This window comes from Larus michahellis, chromosome 5 (assembly GCF_964199755.1).
Source record: "Larus michahellis chromosome 5, bLarMic1.1, whole genome shotgun sequence".
NCBI lineage: Eukaryota > Metazoa > Chordata > Aves > Charadriiformes > Laridae > Larus > Larus michahellis.
The window spans coordinates 55,749,765-55,772,677 of NC_133900.1; the positions used below are offsets into that span (position 1 = coordinate 55,749,765).

The 22,913-nt window shown below is 37.4% G+C and overlaps 1 protein-coding gene across 7 annotated transcripts in view; it reads left to right on the forward strand.

Moving 5' to 3' along the window:
- SH3BP2 (SH3 domain binding protein 2) overlaps positions 1 to 19,268 on the forward strand; it is a 40,699-nt gene extending 21,431 nt beyond the window's left edge. For 5 of the 7 annotated variants that reach the window (XM_074587409.1, XM_074587406.1, XM_074587407.1 and 2 more), the window contains 12 exons: positions 5,693 to 5,832; positions 6,925 to 7,027; positions 9,443 to 9,560; positions 10,181 to 10,251; positions 10,653 to 10,741; positions 12,728 to 12,793; positions 13,380 to 13,968; positions 15,082 to 15,190; positions 15,527 to 15,582; positions 16,001 to 16,082; positions 16,329 to 16,388; positions 16,857 to 19,268. In XM_074587409.1, coding sequence (XP_074443510.1) covers positions 5,697 to 5,832; positions 6,925 to 7,027; positions 9,443 to 9,560; positions 10,181 to 10,251; positions 10,653 to 10,741; positions 12,728 to 12,793; positions 13,380 to 13,968; positions 15,082 to 15,190; positions 15,527 to 15,582; positions 16,001 to 16,082; positions 16,329 to 16,388; positions 16,857 to 16,994 — 1,617 coding nt within the window. In that variant the 5' untranslated portion in view covers positions 5,693 to 5,696 and the 3' untranslated portion in view covers positions 16,995 to 19,268. Of the gene's footprint in view, positions 1 to 299; positions 544 to 5,692; positions 5,833 to 6,924; positions 7,028 to 9,442; positions 9,561 to 10,180; positions 10,252 to 10,652; positions 10,742 to 12,727; positions 12,794 to 13,379; positions 13,969 to 15,081; positions 15,191 to 15,526; positions 15,583 to 16,000; positions 16,083 to 16,328; positions 16,389 to 16,856 lie in introns of those variants that run through there. The other 2 variants (XM_074587408.1, XM_074587405.1) reach the window with 2 other exon arrangements.
- Positions 19,269 to 22,913: the final 3,645 nt, after the last annotated feature.

The following is a 22,913-nucleotide window of genomic DNA, read 5'->3' on the forward strand; positions in this document are numbered from 1 at the left end:
ACAGGCAGCATTTCTAAGCTGCCGGTGTGAGAGCCTGAGTACACTGTAAGAAGAAAAGGGCTGCTTTCTTTTTCTCCCAAGGAAGAGTAGTTGATTGAAAGGTGAGGAGGAAGCAAGTGAGGACTGGAAAATCCCCTCTGCTTTCTGGCTTTCCCTCTGACAGAGGTTTGAGGTATGCAGGGTTTGATTTATAACCTCTCTGGGAAGTTGGGAAATCTGACCAAGATACTGCTGCCCACTAACACTGGGGGAAACAGGAAGTAACAAAGGAAACAAGTCATTGCCTAGGCGTCCCTTTTGGCCGCAGCGCAGATGCACAAGCAGTTGGGGCAGGGTTTCTTTTCCTTTTGTGTGTTGAGCATACAGCAGCTATTGCAGTCACTCTCAACCTTATAATACACAGAACGGGGAGAAGTGCAGAGATGTTCCTGTCATGCCTGAGAGGGATCATAAGTTATTAATGGCTTGGTCATCACAAAGGAAACAATCATTCGGTGAAACTGTCAGCAGAAAAACTATGTGTCGATCAGGCATGGTCACCAGGTTAGTGCATGTTTGTGGCTTGTATTTCTGTCGTCTTTTCTCTTTTAGGTAAACAGCAGGCTAAAACCAAGAGTAGAGTATTGTATCTGGGGTCAAATACTTTTAACTCATGCAGAAAATTCAAGAGCAAAGAATTGAAGGGGGCAGAGATGAGGCGACTGTTAGTTGAAAATGTTTGCCAGAAAAGAAAAGGAAGTTGAAGCAAGTTAAACTGAGTAAACTTACTTACAACAGTGTATCTCAGTTGAGCTTAGTTCTCTGTTCTCTGTTTTGTAAAATTTATTTGACTTTCCAGTGTTTGTAGTGTGCTATTAATCCTTTTGAGAGACTATTGTGAAAGGGACTGCTAGAAGTATTGAGAAATGGAATGTGTAACCAAAGAAGTAGGCGAGATATGGAAGAGTATTGCAGAAATACTAGAGAATGTTTAATAAATGGAAAAGAGATCCAAAAACTTTGCAGAAAGCAGTTTTAAGAACAGATGGTAAATGTTTAGATGGTTGACTTGGAGTACTAGTTTTTGTTCGGAACTGTTGAGAGCACATTGGGGAAGCTTTTATTTTACAGTTTTGCTGTGTGAAATGCTGCCTCATTTTTGGTTAAGCCTTTTGTAGAGACTGAAACTTAAGTCTCCCTCTGCATTATATGAGGAATGCATTAATTTCTGTAAGTTATATATGTAATGTTATATGTAAGTTACATATTCAGAAGGAAACTAGCCTCTTGCTTTGTTAGGTTTTACTTTCAAAATAGAATTTAAAGACTAGAAGTTATGAGATATTATGGCATTTATAAAGTTCAGACTTAATTGGCATAGAGATACTTGTTACAAACTCAAATCAGGTTTAATTTTTATACTGCAACTTTGGAGGCTGCTTTTTATTTGTTTTCAGCATGACCAAAGTGGGCTCCAGGACACACCATAAATATTATTATAACAAGTGAGAATTTTAATATAGCTCTTGGCAGCTGTAGTTTCAGAGATGAGGGTAATGTGTTTTTAGCCTATATACTGCAAGATGTGGAGATGATTACATCTGCCATATGTTCTGCTGAAGTTAAGCAAAAACTGAGGACTCATGGCTATTCCAGGATGCAATCCTTACTTGAATCAGCTTGTATTTGCTTTAATTGGGCTGAACGTCAAGAGCTCTTAAGGCCAAAATGGGTAAGTTTTCTTCTGTAATGTAATCCAGATTTTTAATGTGGCAGATTTTTTTTATTTTTACCCGTGGATGGACTTTTAAGCCAGTAAAGTAATGCCGTAGCCTCCAATCCAGCTATTCTATAAACAGTGACTGAGGGAATAGGTTAAAATTACTTCACAGGTGTATACATTTGCATAGACAGAAGTCTACTCTCCATTTGGAGTTTGAGCTTGTTAACAGTATTGTTATGATTCAGAAGAAACTTCTGCATCAGAATGGCATTATCTAGATTACACGATGAGGTGTGTTTTTTCACATTTTTTCATGCTGTTGTAGTTTTCGTGGTACTTTAAAATAAAAACCAGCTCATTGTGATAGGTGTTTGAGATAAGTGTACTCATATGATAGGCTTGGACTGACTTTGTTGATACATTAAAAATACACTGCAAATTGATTTGGCTTTTAGTCTGTCAGACCAGTTTGTATGTATGAGGTAATTACTGTTGTAATTGTATAAGCTCTGTTACCATGCTCGAGAGTGCTAATTGTATTGTTCTGTCCTTCCGAAAGTACTGTTGAATGATGAAGCAAGTCCTGTAAACTGTTGTTCCACCATTTCTCCTAATACACTGTAAGACTTATCATCTCCCTCACAGGCATAGAATTGTTGTGGGGATCGTTTGAGAAATAAAGTGATGCAAGGCCTTTCGCTGTCTGCTGCCATCCTCTTCTGGTTCAGAGGGTTCAGAGTTCAGTGCTGTTTCAGTGGGGGAGAAGGTTGATTCCAGAGCCGCTTGATAATGGATTTTGGGGCTCAGTGAAGAACTTAAAAATATGCATCTAGTCCCTTGGTGAGTGGGAAGAAGAATAAAGTGTGTAGCTATTACTGGGAGCTTGCACAAAACAATGCATGAGTAATGTCACCTTCTTTTTGAAAGAGAGGACTGGCGTCAGAAAGAGAGCAGGGCTTGGCTCTGATTGCCCTTAGTGGGCCCTTTCTCTTAACTTCCTTGTCAGCTCCAAGGGAGAGACTATGCTTATTCACCTGGGATGGGAATGTGTAGTAGGGTCTTTGGCTTGTAGTGCAAGAATGTAACTGCATAAGAAACGATTTGGAGATATCTTTCTGTTCTTAATGGTCACAAAGCTAACAGGCTCTACAGTGACATCAGTGCTTGCTATCGATCTGTTCTTCATGTAATGGATTAAAAAAATTATAAGAAGAATATCAAGAGTGGAAGGAACCATTTCAGTGAGCTAAAGGCAACCATATTGTAGATGCTAAGACCAGAAAAATCTTGTAAGAGCATCCATTTTTCCTTCCTCCCACCCTTACAATTAAGATCTTGTGATTACATTGTTTTGACAGCTTTGTCCCAGCAGCTTGATGCAAAATAGCATGTAGTGTCATTCCAGGATTGTTTTGTATTGTTAAGAAAAGAAGAAAAATCTGTTTGGGACTAGATTGAAAGTACTTAAATGGATTTAGAAGCTTAACTCAACCATTTCAATTCAGAATACCAAAGTCCTCCCTACATGTCTGCAAATGACAGTGCTTGAGGAGCCTACAGATGTGATAGGGGGTGCTATAAGCCACAATGAGATCCAGAAAATAGGCATATCAGCCTCTAAATCTATTGAAAAGCTTGGTATGATTAGGTGGGCTCTTAAGCTCATATAATGTGTACTGGGTTGCATGGAGTTCAGCCAAATGCCCTTTTATTTACTTTGCTGGGATGGGGAAGTTCTGAGGCTTGGTCTCTGTTCTCAGGACTGTTTTCTGAGTCGTCAAAAGTAAGAAATGATCGTGAATAGAGGAAGCAGAACCTGATATTCTCCTTCCCCCTCAGTTAAATCCTGTAGTCATCACACTGTAAAACTGGATTTCCCCCCCCTCCCCGCCCAGCTCCTCTCCTTCCATGACTTACTTAACTTGTCTATTTTTCTGTCTCCCTGATATTCTGGCTTTTCAGGGGGAGGAGAAAGTGTCCCATCCAGGCATGCTTTAGTGAATAGTCTAACTAGTCTATTCCTGTACAGAAGGCCAACGTGACCTAGTCAAATATTTCTGTTTTCTGTATTGACCTAGGGCGGGATACCCTTGTCCCCAGTGTTTGTCATTGGCTTCCTGGAAATCTCAGCTTGATGATTGTTTTGGATAACCTCTCTGAGACATTTAACTCTGCCTCTTCTGATATGTTTTCAACCTAAATACAGTATTAAAAGAGTTTCACACCAAAGGCTAGGTGCTTAAGTCCTTTCTTGTTCTGTTTTTTGTAGTAAAATGACACAGGATTTGAAGACCCATGATGAATCTGAAATTGTTGGATGGTATTGAGACTAATGTTAGAGATTGATCAAGAAAACTGAAATCAGAGTATATTTGTCTTAATAAAAAGGTTCTATTTTTACTTAATCTTTTTCCTGAATGTAGCTAGAAACAGACGTGAATACCTTAATAATGGATTAATTTCTAGTGTTCGAATGTCGATGTGCCTGTTCTTAAAATAAAAATTTAGCCCAGGGCTTGCCTTTGCAGTCATTTCAAGGAAATCATGCTTAGCAGTACTGCAGTGTGGTTTGGTGTTAGCAGCCAGCTGGTTAACGGTCTCCATTTCCCTCACTTTGACTTTTCTGCAAGATGCGGAGAAATAATTTGAAGGATCCCTTCCCCCCCGCCTCCTTTTTTTTGGGGGGGGGAAGTTACTTTTCTTACTATTTTTTTTAATTCTTAAAGGCTTAAAATATCTGTGTGTAGCCACTTCTTGGACCTGTTAACATATTACTGTTGCTAGAAATTTCATTGTGGGGGAGGAGGAGGAAGGAACAACTCAGATTGGAAAGATCTCAATCATGTAATAAGAACACAGAGGAAACAGCAGAAGGAAGGATACAGCAGAATACAACGGAAGTAATTTACTTTTGGTGGGCAGGAAGGTCCTGGTGGAAAACTGGGAACCATGGTACCTTGCAGTGTCTGCTGTGAGAACCTTTCTAGGGCCTTAGATCCTATCTTCTCTGCTTGTGCCTGTTTTATAACACTAAACACTAGTGTTTTATAACACTCTAAAACCTAATATTTGTGATTAGATTTTCTAGGTTGCCTAGAGTCTTTAATTGAATTTAAACTCTCATGGTAGAAAATGTTAGTCATTTCCACCCCTTCCCAAATGTGCATCATCAGCAAAGGGCAAGCAGTTAGATCTAAATCCTAAGCTGATCCACTGAAAGATCAATTGACTTGCATTTCTGTTTTTCTGAACACATATACAACGGATATGTACTCCACTGCTGCAGTTAATCCCTCAACAAAACTCTATCACTTACTTATTCTTTTCAGTATGGGTATTTCAAGTTGCCATCTGAGGCTGGAGAGACTCGTGCTGGGGTAGGTGGGTTGTGCTGTAGGCTCTTGGTTTCCTGTACTGAGCTACACTATTGACTTCCATTATTGTCCCTTTTGGGGAAGGGAGAAGCAAACAGGATCCATTGGATTTCAGTCCACTAAAAGCTTTTCAGTTCTAAACCATCATTCCTTTATCAGAAACTAATTTACTGGAGTTAGTTTGCCTCTTAACAGCAAAGCTCTCTAGCCCTACACCTGAACAGACCATTTCAATGGTTAGAATTTCCATATATATCAGACAGAAAAAACTACTACTAAGAAACTAATTTTCTTGGTAACCTGTTTAAGACGACAGCAGAAAAAGTGGTAACTGCAAAAATACTCAGTGGAGCATGGCATGAATAATTTGTATCAACAACTGTCAATCACTCCTGAGAGCTGTATAAAAATAATTCGGGACTTTTTGCACCATGTTTTTTTATACATTACAAACTTCCTGGAATCTATGAACACCCTGTCTGTGCTACATACTTGACTGCTGAACCATGTTAGTTGTTTGGAAGACTTGTTTAAGGAAACAAGCTTTGTTTCTCGGTACCCCTTCCTTAAAGTAAAATAAAAATATTAAACTGTTTTTAATTATCCTACATTGCAGAACAATGGCCTCGCAGGAGCAGGTCTGGCCAGTCCCAATGAAGGCAATTGGAGCACAAAACCTTTTGACAATGCCTGGAGGAGTGACCAAATCAGGTTATCTTCATAAAAAAGGAGGCACCCAGCTGCAGATCTTGAAGTGTAAGTTGAATGAGGTATTAACTATATTAAATGTTTTAAATGCTTGCCTTTGGGGCCATTAACACATTTCATGTTAGCATACTACTTATTCAAAGTTCTTCCACTTACTTTGTCTGCAATAGATTACAATTTTATTGGAATATATGTATGAAAGACATGATAATATATTTATTGAAAGAATTTCCTTTAGTTTTTTTGGAACTGTAAATCTTAGATGATAAATGTTGTGGTTGATTTTCTTTTACTTGGTTAAACCTCTTGTCTAGTCCTTCACAAGTAAATAAAGAAATAGATTCCCAGGATATGTATCAATTTAAAAGAATCTTTTCTGAAAGAAATTAGTTCTCAGTTTTTTCCCCAATTGCTTATTCTGTACTGGAAAAAATATCCCCATCTCCTATTGCTGTTGTGAAATGGAAATTTTCTCCCTGCCAACATTAGGCTGTTCTTAAAACCAGTAATTTCTTCTGGAATAGAATCTATTTACGTGGAGAAAACTTCGGATTTTAAGTTTGTTTATATGCTATTCATTTGCTGTTCCCTGTTTATAACTAAACTATACTTACATAGTTAAGGACAAAGATTACTGCCTTTGATAAAGGAAGGAATGTTGGCCCCTTTAAAAAAAAAAAAGAAAATAAAAGATTTTATTGGCAGCTTTATGTGTTTGAGATGATAGAAGAGAGGGAAGTACCATCGTGGTTTTGGGATGGACATAAATATGTATTTGTAGCCTGTGGCTACCTTTCTCCCATATTGTTTTAGGTTGCATTCTCACATTAGTTTATTCCTCTGTAAAGCAGCACAGGTGGGATCAGACCTGCAATCTCTTATGCTTCTTTTGAAGTTATCAGATCAACTGCCTCATTTGAGGGAAGCAAATACTACTCTTAGTCCTGAAACACTCTGAATGGACGGCTTCACCATGTGGCTGGTGATCAACAAGCTCTCACTTAACTAGTTTGTGCTCTTATATAATGATTACTAAAACCTTAAACAATAATTCTGCCCAAGTTAACAGGTTCTTGTTAACCTTTGGATTTATTTTGCCTTTGGATTTATTTTGCTCACTTGTTGTCTCTGTCTTTTCAGGGCCATTAAGATTTGTGATTATCCATGAGGGATGTATTTACTATTTTAAGAGCAGCACATCTGCATCTCCACAAGGTGCATTTTCTTTGAATGGTTACAACAGGTGAGTGCCAAAGAACTTACTTAACACCTGAGCTCCTTTTATGTAATTCAGGGGGCTGTGGTTTTCATTTCCAACTAAGTTAAACTCAGCTACATCTGTTGTTTGGGTTAAGTGCTGATCTCAGATTCTAAGATATGTATTCCTTTCAAATTGTATAGATGATGTTTCCTGTGCTTTGCAGATGTGTAGCCTTCATCTTTTGTAATTTAACCAGAAAAGATGATAAATTGCAACGGGCTTACTCTTGTTACTGACTTAATGAAGACTTTGCACAGGCAGATACATGTGGATTCTGTCAGAAAAACGATCTTTGTTCTCTGGTGATTTCAATGATCCTCACAAAACTACAAAGGAATATTTATGGAGTTGCTGACTCAGTAACACTAATTAGTGTCAAAATCAAATCAACTACAGGAGTGATAAATGAGAGAATGCATGTGCAAAATGTCAAGACATTTTGCTACAAGTTATAAATCTTGATGTTTGCTTTTTAAGTCGAAGACAAAAATAATGTCTTTCAAGTTAACCAGTACTATCAGAATTTGACTGAGTGCAGTATACGTTCAAGGCCTACTAATAGAAGTCCAACCTAACTTTAGGAAATTGCTGTTGTAATTGATGCTAAGAAAGAACTAATAAGAAAGCGAATGTAGAGTACTATCACATAATTGGTCTGCACTGCTATTTTATTGTATTTGTAAGTGTTATTCTTGAACTGCATAATGTTCTCAGAGTTTTGGAATATCTGTTATTAGAATGTGAGAGATTTCTAACTGACCACAACAATGGCCTATTTTATAGGTATGCAGTTCTAAAACCAAGTCACTCTAAGGCTTCCCTTGACTTTTATTATGCAGTTTGCATTCAATAGCCTTTATGTGTTAAGAGTGGACAGGAGATGAGGAAGTGCTGTGGTCACTAGTGACTCAAAATGTATAGTGATGCCTATTGCTAGTGTCCCTCCCAGCTGTACCATGGGTATTTCCCACATTAACATCCTTTTAAGCCTTACATTAGTAAAATAACTTAGAGTTCCTTTTGTGGCTTTGTTTTGGACTGGGCAGATGCAGAAAACTACAACCTCCATCTTAAAAGTACGATTGGGGTTCTAAAAAAGATGCAGTTTCTAATTCTTTAATATTTTTGCAGTTGACACGGTTCTTAATGGCAGCTTGAGGATGTTTATTAGATATTTTTTCTTTTTCCTAGAATAGATTAGGCTGGAAAGAACCTCTAAAGGTCATCTAGTCCAACCCCTCTGCAAAGAGCAGGGACATCTTCAATGAGATCATGTTGCTCACAGCCCCGTCCAGCCTGACCTTGAGTGTTTCCAGGGATGGGGCATCTACCACCTCTCTGGGCAACCTGTGCCAGTGTTTCACCACCCTCACTGTAAAAAACCTTCGTCCTTACATCCTAAATCTCCCCTCTTTTAGTTTAAAACCATTACCCCTTGTCCTATCACAGCAGGCCCCCATCTGTCCCCAACTTTCTTATGAGCACCCTTTAAGTATTGAAAGGCCAAAACAATGTTATTTTGGTTAGGTACCTAACCAAATGTCAAATGTCTCTGATAATATTTTTTCCTACGTTTACAAACCACCTTCCCTAAATATTAAGGATTTATGGAAATACTGTATTATATAAGGAAATCGGTGAGTTTAAAAGTTCAGGAACAAGAAAGAAAGCCCCAATAATGATTGTAAAAGCTTCAACTGGATTTCTCTTCGGCTTATGCTGAGTAAATCTTAGAAATGTTACTTTTAGATAACTCACAGTCTCAGATTTTAGTCTCCTTATTCGTTCCAAAGCCTTATAGCGAGCATTTACAACCAAATTTTTGTGCGTGTAAGGAATTTCCTCATTTGAGACTCCTCTGGGGGGAAAAATCAAAAGAAAGGTATCTAATGCAGTTTGTGAAAGAGGTTGTTATGCATGTTTTAAAATAATAAAGTGCAAGAAAGTTTTTATAAGGGAGAAGTGGAAAAATTAAATTAACTTTTAATGTTAGTTCTCATTTATTTTCATGGACAACCTGTGTTTTGATTTCTACTCTGTGCCTTTCTAAAATAAGGATCACAGACACCCTACATACTTCTTGCCATGGTGTGAAGCTTGTGAATTAATACAATTCATTAAAACTATTGAACAGGTGAAAACATCCATTTATAAGTTTAGCTCGTGGTTTAATAGTGCTTTTTCTACTGTCAGCGCTCTTGCATTGTCCTTTCTACCACTTTAATGTCCTTTCTGCGACTTCAGTCCCCCACATCTGGGAATTTTGATGGTGTTTTCCTGGGCTTGGGGGTTGTTTTTGTTAAGGCAAAACTGGCCGGTAAAACTGCTTTCTATCAGAGCTTTATGACTTGCAGAGCAGAGTTAAGCTTTTTATGTATTGGTTGTTCTTCTTCTCAGGGTTATGCGGGCAGCTGAGGAGACAACATCAAGCAATGTGTTTCCTTTCAAGTTAGTTCACATTAGCAAGAAGCACAGGACGTGGTTTTTTTCAGCTTCTTCTGAAGATGAAAGAAAGGTAACTTTCTTCTTCTTTTTGCAATACAATTTTCCTTGAAGCAGAAAGCGAATCTTGGACTTCCCTAAAATCTAAACGAACTGGATGTGTAGCTGTCACTGCAATTTGTATACCTAGTTCTTTGGACTCCTCTGAAAATCACATCTGAAGTTTTAACTATTAATTTAGAGTTAGTTCAACTTGTAATTTAGGGAATGGCTGTAAGTGACCTACTAGATAGCATGTGTTTCTCCATATTGCTCAGTTTATTTTTAGCCAAGGAACAAATATTTGTATGTTAAACCTTTGATGAAGTATGAATACTCTTCAGTGAAATGTCTCGCCCATAAACATACTATGAACAAGTACCTGGCTTTAGAAATAACAGCTTGAAATTCGCAAACTGAAATTTTAATATTTTAACATGTTCTTATAGCATTTTAGATAGTCAGAACATTTTGACTGGTAAGTCCTCTCGATGCATGTATCAAGTCATGGATAAATACTATTTCGATGTTTCTTGCAATGTTTCAGGGTTCCTTGCACAGATACTCTGCTCTTACAGAGGACAGACAGTGTGCATCTTTGTTTAATGATTTAAAGATGGATGTGTTGAATTCTGTATTTTTATTCTTATTTAGAATTGGATGCTATCCCTGAGGAGGGAAATTGATCACTACCATGAGAAGAAAGAAACAATAACAGAATTCAGGTATCAACCCTTAATTTCTATTTGCTTTTTATCCCTTTTGCACTAGTTCTTGGCAATAGTGCTTTAGGCCCTTTGCACCTACAAGCAATTTACTGTTAAATAAAAACAGGTGCAGTAAGGTCAAAGAGTGAAAGGCCTTCCTAATACATAGTTTAAATAATACCAAGACAAAAATAAATCTTTTTACTAAGAGAACTTTAAACGTCAGCTTTGTGTAAAAGAAATAAACACTTCAAAGTGACAGCAGCAACATACCTTGCTGTTATTTGGGAAATAGGAATAGATTGCTTTTGCTTTTCCAGCCTTGCTTTCCAGTGGTACAGTCCTGCTAACAGACATGTTTACTGTCCCGAGACACATAGCACAATGATGCAGAAGGTACTCTGTCTTTTCTTTTGCAGTGACTCTGGTTCTGATGCAGACAGTTTCTATGGCTCAGTAGAACGTCCCATTGATATCAAGTATTCTCATCATTCAGCAGATAATGAAGGTGACAAATTTAGACACTGCTAAATAAGACTTATTTATTTACTTATTAATTTGCTTACTTATTTCTTCTGGATTCTGCAGGAACTATTCCTGTAGCTTAATCAAACTGATCCATTTTGCACTATAAATTCTTGTTTTTACAAGGTGTGTAGTTGTAATTTTAAATCAGAAGCAGATACTGTGTGCCATAAACCATTCATAAAAATAAACGATAACTAAAGAAATACAGATCTTTCAAGGAGGTATCTTGACACTCTAATAATACTATTTAAAATTTTTATGAAGACTGCATGTCGAAAAGTTTGTAGATCTTGCAAAAAAGATAAAACTTTTGAGTATGTCCATAGGTCATATTGTGGAAATACAAAGTGGTCTTTATATGATGATTGAATATTATTCACAATAATTTAATATAATTATAATAATGGAATATTAGTCACATAAAAGTATGTTCTGAAAACATGTGGAGACAATGCAGTAAAACATTGTGGAGCTAGTTACCTCCTATCTAGACTGTGAAATTAATTCAGCTGTCCTGCAAAACAAGCAGTCACCCACAGTGGGATGTTTTTATCTCTGTGTTGTGGTCTGTTTAGTACAAAACAGAACTGATCATCCCTCCAGTTCAGGAAGATCTCGCGTCAGGCATAGGATGGGCCTATGTAAAATGCATAGGCTAACATTCTTCAATGACTTTCAAACTGAGTAGCTTTTTAAAGTAAGGCTCTAAAAATCTCATTCTTAGCATAGCCTTTTTTATTCAAAGTTTAATACCTGTTTGTTGCTGTAGCTGTTTCACAGTAAATGGTTTGGGCTGAGTGTATTTATTTTTTTTAATTAGAAGCGAGGACATTACAGGAAGCCTGTCAGATAGGCATTCACAACATATTTCAGCAACTGACTTCGTATTGAAGAGATGTGTTAGTAAAATCCTCACGGTTCAACATAGTTCCTTTACTAGGCCATTTCCCATCTGCCCTTTCAGATTTCTAACGGCAGGGTTGATTGGAGCAAGTACTCTCATTTCCTGAAAGGAAATTCCTGACTATTTTTCCTGACTAGGACAAAAAGGCAGGAGTGAGTCTTTTTAGGAAATCCGGTTCAATTGCTGCAAAGCAGAGGAAAACAGACTCATCAGCATTTTGTGTAGGATTGTAGTTTAGTACTTCTGTGTTTATGGGAGGGAAGGGTTGTATGCAATACAAATTATGTTAAGAGGCCTAGCATGAGTTTAAGTTAGGAAAATTAGAAGAGCTAACTGATTTTTATCAGATATTCTTACCTTTTTTTTTTAAAATCCATTTATCTGGGGAAATAATGCATATTGTCCTTGAGGCTCCTATCATAGTCAATTCTGAGAAATGACTGCCTAGAAGGAGCGTGTTTTTCATGTCTTGATTATTCTGCCTTAGGGTTAAAGATGACATTGAAACCATTTAAGCCATTTGTTGTGGTGCATTTGATTTTTGTTGTTGTTGCCAGAGCGAGGCAAAAGAATTAATTGTTTTGTAGATCACTAGGCTTGCTTAAGCTTCTGTATTGCAAAATCATCAATGTTTCTGTGTTAGGGTTAGATTTTGGGAATTATTTTCTTCTAGCTGGTTTTGCCAGTGCTTCTATGTAGTTGTGCCTCTGCGACTGATTTGAATTTTTTTCAGGAAGGCTATAACACTAGAAAATGTTACCGGAAAGTAAACTTTAACTTGAAAAATGGAAAAAATTTCATGTGCAGCGTAATTCATCTCCCACTGTTGTAAGCAATGGCTTTCTTAGTTGGCATCAAAGTTTAAGGGAAAAACTGTTCTAAATAGCAGAGGCGTGGACCAAAATTTTTAACTATGTTTTTCACCTCTTTAAAAAAACAAACAAACAAAAAAAACCTAACAAAAACTGAAAAAATATTTGTTTATTAAAAAGCAGTAAGTACTCAAGACTCTTTGTTCCAGGAGTACTTATCAGAGTCTGACACATTGATTTTTATCTGCAGATTATGACCAGGAGGAAGAGGATGAATCTTACTTACAGCCAGATACTTCTGACATAGTGAAGGATGGTATGAGATTTCTTTCTTTCCCTTTGCAAAAGGCCCCATCCCTGTGAAAGGCCGCCAGTGAAGGCAACATTCATGTACAATGCCAGATTATTATTTTGGCTTGGTCATATCTTAAGCATTGCAGGTGGTAAAATAACTGAAGTAATGCACAGATATCTAATCTTGAGAGGTATTTAGGGTCAAAAGTTCCTGGTAACAGCAGTAACAATTTACAGAAAGTGTTACATGCCTTTAAGGGCATGTTTTCTTGCAGGCCGCCTTCCCTGAAGGGCCTGTATCTGGCCATCAGCCTGGAGGAGGGGTAATGCTTTTAATGTAGTCTCTTTTTCTTTATTTTTAGCAAAGGGAAAACTCTTTACGAAGTTGTCATAAGCCATGCCTGAATAAAAATTGCAGGAGTTTATTACACATAGCATTCAGAATTGTGCTGAAAGTTGAATGTTTATCCAGCATTTTGGGTACTGTCAGACCAGATGCCAATGAAACATCTTAAATCACATAGAAAATAAATTTGAAAAGTCTTGTTTCTTGACATACTGTATTTCCCCTCAGTGTGTCATGTTTTTTTTATGTTTTCTTTCTGTAGATATGGTCCTGCCCCCAGCCTACCCGCCTCCGCCAGTTCCTCACATCAGAAAAGCTGCCTACTCAGAATCAAGGGCAAATTCCTTTGCTGGCAAATCTACTGTGCCAGTACCACCACCACCTCCTAAAAGAAGCTTACCTGATATCAAACTAGAGGATCACTTAAATGTGAGAGAACCCCAGTTACAGTGCCGAGCTGAACCTAATCTAAAGATTCAATCCTCAAGCCGGAGACTAAGTGAACAGCTGCCTCCTGTACCCCCTTTACCTCCTTTCAAAAAGCCTGTGTGTGTCAAAGAATCTTGTTCATTGCCTCCAGAGCCCCTGCCTCTAGCTCAAGTTCTTCCTACTCCAGAAGGATGCGAGAAGCTAAAAACCTTAAACCTTTCGCTGCGAACTCCTCCTCCACTACCAAGCAGTAAACCCAAGCTGTCACAGTTTACTGAAAAACCAACAGAGCCCAAAGTGCCAAGAGAACATGGTAAACCTGGGCTGTTTGTGCCACCAGTGCTCCCAAAACCACCTGTGCCAGGCCACCAGCCCCCTGGAATCAAGCCTAGACCAGAGAAGTCTTCATGTCCCCAGTTACAGTAAGTATGAAAATACAATGCGCTATTAAATTTTTTCCATTGTGTATTAGTTAACTTGTTGACAAACATATGTCGATATGAATCTGAGAAGTCTGTTTCTCTTCCCTGCACCATCCCTTACAGTATTGTGCTTTTTTGCCTCTGTATTTATTGTTTAAAAATTTTGCAATCAGTTTACCTTCTGAAATAGTTCAGTAAGAAATAGTAGATAAACTAAAAAAAAAAAAAAAAAAAACCAAACAAAAAAAAAACCCCAACCACCAAAATTTTGGGTTCACTTGTTTTCAGGTCTATTTTAAACACTTAAAAGCCTTTGATTGCAGTGAACAAGAAGCCTTAATATCAGAACCTCAGTGAACCGTAAAAACAGTTTTGGGCTTCTGTAGAAACAGGAAATGTGTTTCATTTTATATTAATGTCAGCTTTAGTAAGGGATGTGGAACTAGTTATGGTGGTAAGTCAGATGAAAATATTTTTGTCCATTGGATTGTTTAGCAGCCCTGAAGAACAAGTAATAAACTCTGTAGGACTGTACAAGAAAGACACTGATACACTGGCGTGAGTCCAGTGGAAGGCCAGCAAGATGTTTGGTCTGTAGCACAGATACGTGAGAAGAGACTGAGAGAACTGGATTCATTCAGCCTTTATAGGAAGGCTAATGAGAGATCACTGCTGTCTACAACTACTTAATGGGTAGGGTGGAGAAGGGAGAGCAACTTTGGAGGTCTGCAGTGATAAGGTAGAGGCAACAGGCAGAAGTCACAACCTGGGAGATTACAGCTAGATAGTAGGAAAAACTTTTTGCCGTGTTGGATGGTGAAACATCAAAACAGGTTGCTGTGGAGAGGCTGTGGAACCTCCATCCTTAGAGATACTCAAAACTTGGCTGGGCGTGGCTACCTGAGCTACCTGATCTAGTTGGACCTACTTTGAGCAGTAACTTGGACTAAATGATCTCTAGAGGTCCCCTTGCAACCTAAATTAATCTGTTATTTGGGGGCTAAACTGAAAGTTGCTCTTCAGTTCTAGTTTTATTATCCCTTTAGTGTTTTGTGTATATTTGTTCTGTTTTCCTGAGGAGATGTCCTTCAGTTTTTGATCTGTTTCTGCCAGGAGATCACCACCAGATGGACAGAGTTTTAGAAGCTTCTCATTTGAAAAACCAGCACTACCCTCCAAGCCAAACCAACCTGATGATGATTCTGATGATGACTATGAAAAAGTAAGATCAAGCAGATGAGCCGTTCTCAAGGAGAATTTTTTTCTTGCTTATGTGTAGTTTAGGGAACTTTTAAAATGCATATTTCAGGAAAAAAATATCTGAAAACACATTGCTATGTGATTTTTTTTTTTTAATTTTTTTGAGCTTTAAGGAATGCCTTGATAAACTCTGTATTTTAATATCGGATGTAAAGGAGGAAGAAACATAAAGTAAAGATTAAATCACCACTAATAATTTCAGATACTGATGGCTGTAGCTTATTTGCATAAAAAGTTGCTAGCATTTTGAGTTGTCATTGACTTACACGGTGATTTATTTTCTTCATATTTTTTACAGGTTGGGCTGCCTGCTTCAGTATTTCTTAATACCTCTGAATCCTTCGAAGTTGAAAGGTAGGATGTGACTTTAAAACATTGCTTAGAAGTCCTGCAAAAACCTGCACTGAATAGTAGTCCAAAGATAATTTTGATAGGTACAGCTTGTGTTTAAAAACATAATAAAAGTATTTAAATTCCTTTAATATGGTAATTGCTTTTTAAGGGAGTTAGTTCAGTGCTCATGCATCAATTGAAAATGCATGCTACTTGCAAAGGGATTTTGCTCCATCTGGAGAAGGTTGTTCTGCCAGGATGCTAGATGGGACAGAAAGCCAGATCTTCTGTGCTGTGTTGCTGATTGAGATGCTAGAACCGTGAAATTCTTTCAGCTATGATGTACTATGAATTATTGAAACTGAAATAGAGGTTTATCATAAGAATTTTAAGAATCTAGGCATTTTACTAACACATGTAATTGCTGTATTGTTTTTAGGACATTTAAAGCTAGTAGCCCACGGAGACAACCACAAAACGGATTGTACTGTATTAGGAACTCATCTACTAAGCCTGGAAAGGTAACTGGCAATTGCTGAATCTACCCCCAAAAACCTTTTTGATTTAGAGATACTGTATCTTACATATTATAAAGTACTTAACAATTTAGATGTGCTCTTTCCTTAAAGCAAGAAAATCTGAGACAATCGCTATGGTAACTTCAGTGATTGATTGTTTTTTTTAGGCTGGATTGTAACTAATTCCTTAATACATTGACTTAGAGCTTATTAGCATAGGCTGAATATGTTGCATTTTTCTTCTTCAAGGTATTGGTTGTATGGGATGAATCTGCAGAAAAAGTGAGAAACTACAGGATCTTTGAAAAGGTTAGCAGCTGCGCTATGACTGTATGTGTATATATGTGCATGTATATATCAATGAATTTCGTGTGTATATATGTGTATAAAGTGTGCATGTGTATAGGTATATATTGGAACTAATAAGTCAAAGTCTAAACGTCTTCCCATTCCTAAAAGTTAAAATAGCTGTTTTAGAAATATCTGGTCTAGGATGAGAGTTTGAGTACTCAGATCTGGGCTTTCTAGTTGCTGTATCATGCAACAGACAAACTAGCTGTAAATGTTCAAATCTAAACTTCAGCTCCAGTGAAATCCTAAAGGATGGAATAGTAAATTCCCAAGTTCAATTTGGTTGTCCTTGTGTGACTAGTTTGCAAAGCAGTAGATTGTTTGAAAGAGCTTCTTAGTTCTGATGATGATGGTTTGGGATTTTCTTTAAAACTGAGTTTGGAAAAATTACTGTCAATGATTACGTATGTTTTTGTTCTACAACAGGATTGCAAGTTTTACCTGGATTCAGACATCATGTTTTTGAACATGGGAAGTTTGGTCGAATACTATAGCACTCATGTCTTACCTAGTCACGACAGCCTGATTCTTCGGTGTCCTTATGGTTACTCTAAACCAAGGTGACATGACTGGCATAATTCACTGACACTTAGGACAAATGGGTTCCCTACCGCCCTTGAATTAAGTGCGGACTCCTGCCGCTCTTGGACATCCCAGTGTTTGCACACAGAAACTGTATTTGTTTCAACCACTTATTCTCCCATGAATTGTATATAGACTCCACTTAATGAACTCTTGGTAAAACCTTACAATCCAGATCAGTGGATTTTATGGTCTTTTATTTTAAAAAGATCTGAACTGATTATGCTGTGAAAGCTGTCTATGGTACCTACACCTTTTAGAAAACTGCTGCTATTACTAATATCCTTGGAAAGTGGAAGATGGACGTGAACAAAGAAGTGGTCTGAATACAACCAATACAGAAAAGAGAGACTTCCAAAATCAGAGTCCGCTTGTGACAGGGAATACTAATACTCTGACTTGAAGATATTACTCCTTAAGTCAGCACTGGTGCTTAACTGAGAGGTTTTTGTATTACTTGTACAGTTGACTTGTAAATATTGAAGACTTATGTGCGAATAATTTGGTTTACTATAGGTAAAGATGATTAGGAAATATGGCTTTTTTGTTAAGCCACCTCATACATAAATGTTACTTCTGATTACGATGTCTGCAGTAATTAACATCAGAGCACTGGCCAACTGATACGGTTGTGGCATCCCACGTATTACTTAATGACATGCACTTCAGATAGGCGTGCAATAATATTGACTTGGCTTTCACGGGAGCCCTGTTACTTAGTTTTGAACTGGAAGGGTAGGTGCCACTAGTATTTTTAATGGGTATGGGAAAAGAGAAAGGACTACTTAATCTTAAGGGGGAAGGGAGGGAGTCTTCTGAGTACTCCAAATTCTGACTAGCAGTTCTCTCTCACGTTGCCATCATCAAAGGTTCTTTAAAACAAAACACACAAAAAACCCTGAAGCCACGAGTGTGATGCTACTATCGCTCCATAAATCTTTGTGGTCAGTCTCTGAGGATGAGGTTGTCAGCCCATTGCATTCTGTTCTGTTCTAGGGCAAAACATACTGCCCTGGTCCACTTCTTGTAATTCAACATGGATTTTCCCATTATTAAAATCACTACTCAGTTTGCAGTTGCAAGCAAAATAAAATCTGTTTTTAACATACTATCAGCACTATCAGTGATAGGCATGAGCAGGGTGCTTGTAATATTTGTTCCCTAATATTTTGGGGACGGGTATCCTAAAACCAAGGGCTTGATATTTATGCCAAAATTACCCTGTTCCTAAGCTTTAATAAAGAGGAGAAATTTATTTTAATGACCTGTTAAGTAACTTTGTTGATTTAAAAGTACTGCTATAATGGTCTCATAGCTCTAATAATGTTTACAAGACTTGTAAAAACAATTAAAAAAAAAAAAAAAAAAAATCCTGTCACTCCTGAAACAGGAGAAGGTATCTAGCTTCTATCAGTCTGAATCTGTATCTATAAACTTCATTTTTTTTTTCTGTTACTTTTTCAAAGTTTATATGTGTCGGCTTTAATCTTGTTACAATTAGGTGGTTATAACTTTAAAAACATAAACAAAACCATTACAGAGTAAGAATTTTCTGTTTCTGTAAACAGTAAACCAGGATTTAATCCCTAAGGGATTTTCCTTAATAAAGAGATGCAATATTAGGACCATACGTAGGAATATAGGCAAGAAACACTGCCTCTATCTTTTGCAAGAGACAACGACATACACAGTATCAGTCTTTTGATCTCTCTTCCCACTGGAGTAGGGTTTATGTGCATAAGGAATATGCAGTAATTAAACGTCAGGTTCTGTTGAATATTGGATATTTTAAGTTTCTAATTCCTTTTATTTTAAATGAGTATCCCTGTGGTTCACTACCCTGATATGATCCACTTTGTAAAGAAGGCTCAGCCAACAAAGCATTTAAAAATGTGGTTTTGGTGTATAGATATATGTATATCAGAGCAAGCTCTACTTTCTTGCAGTATTTACACATACTGTTTACAGAGTAAATATTTCTCTGTCGGAATAATTGACTTCATTGTGTCATGACAGTCATACCTACAGTATGCTATCTTTGGGGCTCTAGTCAGATATTTAATTTTTTTTGCAACCGTATACTCTTAAGATTTTTAAACTGTAAAAATATGTAATCCAATAGATATAAAACATAACACTGTCTTTACCCTGTGTAATACAAGATTTGCAAATATGTAGATTTTTATATTGATTTCCTTTTTTATATAAATGTATATATTTCTAAATTGGATAAACTTTCAATGCTGGTTCACCTAATTTTGTGCCATCGTCTTTAACTTCATGTTTGTGTGTTTTAATGCTTTTGTTTGTAGTTGTGTTAAATAGTGCTTGATTCTTCTAACCATGAAGTTTGAGGAATTAGTTTTTAGCCCCCTTAAGAAGCAAATCTTCATGTAAGCAACACTATCAGCAATTGGGCATTCTGGTCATCAGACAGTGTGGCTGGGGGTGGAAATTACCTATTTTCCATTTACTTCAAAGTTTCCTGAGTGCAGGGTTGAGAACTGAAGCATTCATTTTATCTATGGACACAAAAACACAAGTACGACCATAATAAATAATAAAAAAAAAAAGGCATCTCGGAGGAACAGGAACGTTTGAGCAAGAAAGCCAGGTCTCCAAAGGCGTTCTTCAGCAGCTTGCTTGAGAAAAGAGGACCTTCCAGTTTCCCAGCACCTAATAGCCCTTCTGCTCAGAGACGTCGGTGTGAGCTGGTAGGTTCCCATCTGCAGGTTAGTACGAAGTACGGTACGCTTACAACCTCATAGACTTACATCTCTGACGTCTCCAGAATTCAAGGTAGGTGGTATAGAGAGAAGTGTAAAAGCAGTATTTGGTATGCCAAAAAAAAAGCAGTTTGTGAGTCTGGTAATACCCAAGTCAAAAATAATTGATGCTAGTTTGGAAAAAGTCTTGTATCTTGTATCTAAACTTCCAAGAAAAAGTGTTACACGTGATGTTTGGGGGGGGATTGCTCTTCTAAGGCGGGGGGGGGAAATTAGAATGCTTTTGAAAATAAAAATTTCAACAAGGGACTGTCAATCAATAGGGAGTGTATCATAGAAAAATTGTCTGGATATCAGTTTACTTTTTATGACAAAAAAGGTGCTTTGTGTCAGCAGTCAGGTATTGCCTAGTTCAGAACTTCTGTTTTTACAAGAATGCCAATAAGCAGCGAGGGCATTCATGGCCTCTGGTGCTTCAGGCTTTGTAAAGTTCAAAAGGGCTGTAAAGATTTCCTGAAGCTTTAACTGTGATTATTTTGAATCTGGGGACATCTGCTGGTCAGCCTGTTCCACGCAGGGTTCAAGCAACAGGAATGTAACTGCTACGCACGTGTGTAGAAGTCGTTTGGGTAGAAATCAATCTGACGTGACTTCAGACAGAAGCTAGAGATAAAAGCTTAACTTCAGGTGGAAACTTGGTGGGCCAGGTCTTTGAAACTTAGGACATCTTTTCGCTCATCTTTCTCACATAAGCAGCAATGTTATTTAGCAAAATTACTCATCTGAATGTCTTTTAACCTAGATGAGAATGAAATTAATTGCATTTTATATTTCTGTGTCTAAATTATTCTTAAGATATACTTTGAGGTGGAATTTACATAATGGCCATCTGAGCACCACCTAAATTACCTACCTCATGAAGCATTAAAGAGTTGTGAACATTAAATACTTTACCTAGCAGCAAGCAGATCGCATGATGTTGCAATAGTTTCTATTTTACTAAATAGTCAACTCCTTGAAGTCAAGGAGGTGGGTTTTTTAGCAAGGGGAGTGCTTGAGATGACTGTGATTACAACCCCTTAAACAGAAGAGCTCATAGTTCTTTTACAATAAATGTAAGTACAAAAGAATACTACTAAAACTTTTAGAGTGGATAGCATTTGAGCTCACTTTAAAACTGGATTAAGTGATTAAGTTCAGTGGGCTTAGGGTACATAGCAAGTTTTGTAGCATAGCCAGACCCAAAATCTATTCCTCTGGGGCTTCCATTCCTGTATCTTAATTACAGGACAGTCATCACTATCCCTCACCTGTACCTCCTTCCTTACCCACTTCCCTGGTAACTAGATGCTGTAATCCAACCTCTCAGGTTCATGGCATGGCCCTAGTGGGCATGTAATCTTACAGATATCAAAGAATCATTTGTAATGTAATTTTATTCACGCATAACTTCACTGGGGCTGGTTTGCACAGAAATTACAGTAATAACTGTTTGCAAGATTAGATCTCTGGATATATAAAACTAGGGAAAAGCATGTAACCCTCCTTTGAGTTACCACTTTTTCTGCCTTTTGACAACCATTTCATACCAGCTCCCTCTGTGCCCAGTCTTGGCACAATTGGTTCTTGTATTGGGAGGCTGATGTGCGCTTAAATTCTGACCTTGAAAGCTTTTTGCATGGATGGAGTTTTGTACTGGTACGTACTGTGAAAGGTATGCCACAGGAGCACAGAGGAAAAAAAGGGGTCTATTCCATGTAAACTCATTAAAGGGTTTTATTACAGGACAAATAAGGACAGATGTACCAGGTGTGGCCTCACAAACTGTCTGTTTTAGGCTTCAGTGATTACATTGTGCTTTAATTTATACTGTGCTAATATTCATGCGTATTTATTTTTCCAAGTAAATGCCAGCCACACCCTAACCATGGGAGTACTGCTGAAAATGTGCCTTTTTAAATGCAATTTAATGGAATTCACAATTTGATAGTCTACTACTACAAAGCGTCTCCCAAGGTTAATTAATTTTTTCCAATATATAATAATAATAAGAAGAATATGAAATACTTTACAATATTTTTCCAATGTTTCTCAGCCCTCCTCATTACTTTGAACTTGCCCTAGTATCTTTTTTTCTTTTTTCTTTCTTTGTTTTACTCTGCTGGGTCTGTTTTTAAGTCCTACCTCTCCAAAAGTTTGAATTTCTGTTAGCGGCACTTTTCGCTCTCCTGCTACTAAGGATGAAGGTGTCATTAGAGAGCAGCTAAAAACAATCTCAGCAGCTCTAGTGACACTGGAATTAATATAGAAGCAGCTCGCAGAGAACATACATCTAGAGGGCACATGATGCTTAGGAAGTCATAAATGTTGCAATTAAAAGAGTCGGCTTTACTTGGAAAAGGGTTTTGGAAAAACAAACGCAAACCTCCACAAAGAACACTGTAATGTTAAAAGAGAACATTGATTGCTTGAGTTCCTTTGGGTTTAAGCAGTCATTGCACCTTCGGTTGTGTTCAATTGAAACTGTTAATAACTAGCTTGAATCATGAAGCTAGATTTACATTTAATCTCAATAGTGTATACGAAGTTGCCTGTGCCCCCCTGAACATAAAGTCAGTATTTTTCAAATGTAAAGCCAAAGTGGCCTCTTAGTTTAATAGGTTGTAGAAAATCTGGCAACGTTTCGTATCAGCTTGTTTCAGCTGCGCTGTCCTTTCCCCACCTGCTGCTTCAGTTCTCTTAATTTTTATTTTTTACAGCTCAAATAAACTGCAGATGTGTTTGTGGTGGAGGGAGATGAAAGTAGACCAGAATACATTTATTTTTTTCTCCATGTAGTTGTTCCATCGAATGTTTCTCAGATATATATACACATGAGAGGTTGTTTCTACATACTATTTTCAAATCCTTACATAAATCAGTAAAATTCAAAAAAGCAGCTTCCTTCTGCGATGAATATGATTGCAGCTGGGACAAAAATAAAGCTTGTAATAGTATTTCTTAGTACCTTACCTACACTGAGTGACTTCAGTAATACTACGCATAAGCCATGAGATATTATTAATGCTGTTTATAGACAGCTGAAATTAAGATAACCCATTACATCATTTTTAAAAAGGCATTTATGTTCAATGATTTCAAAAACAATCCCTCACGAGCTTTTCATCTGTAGGGC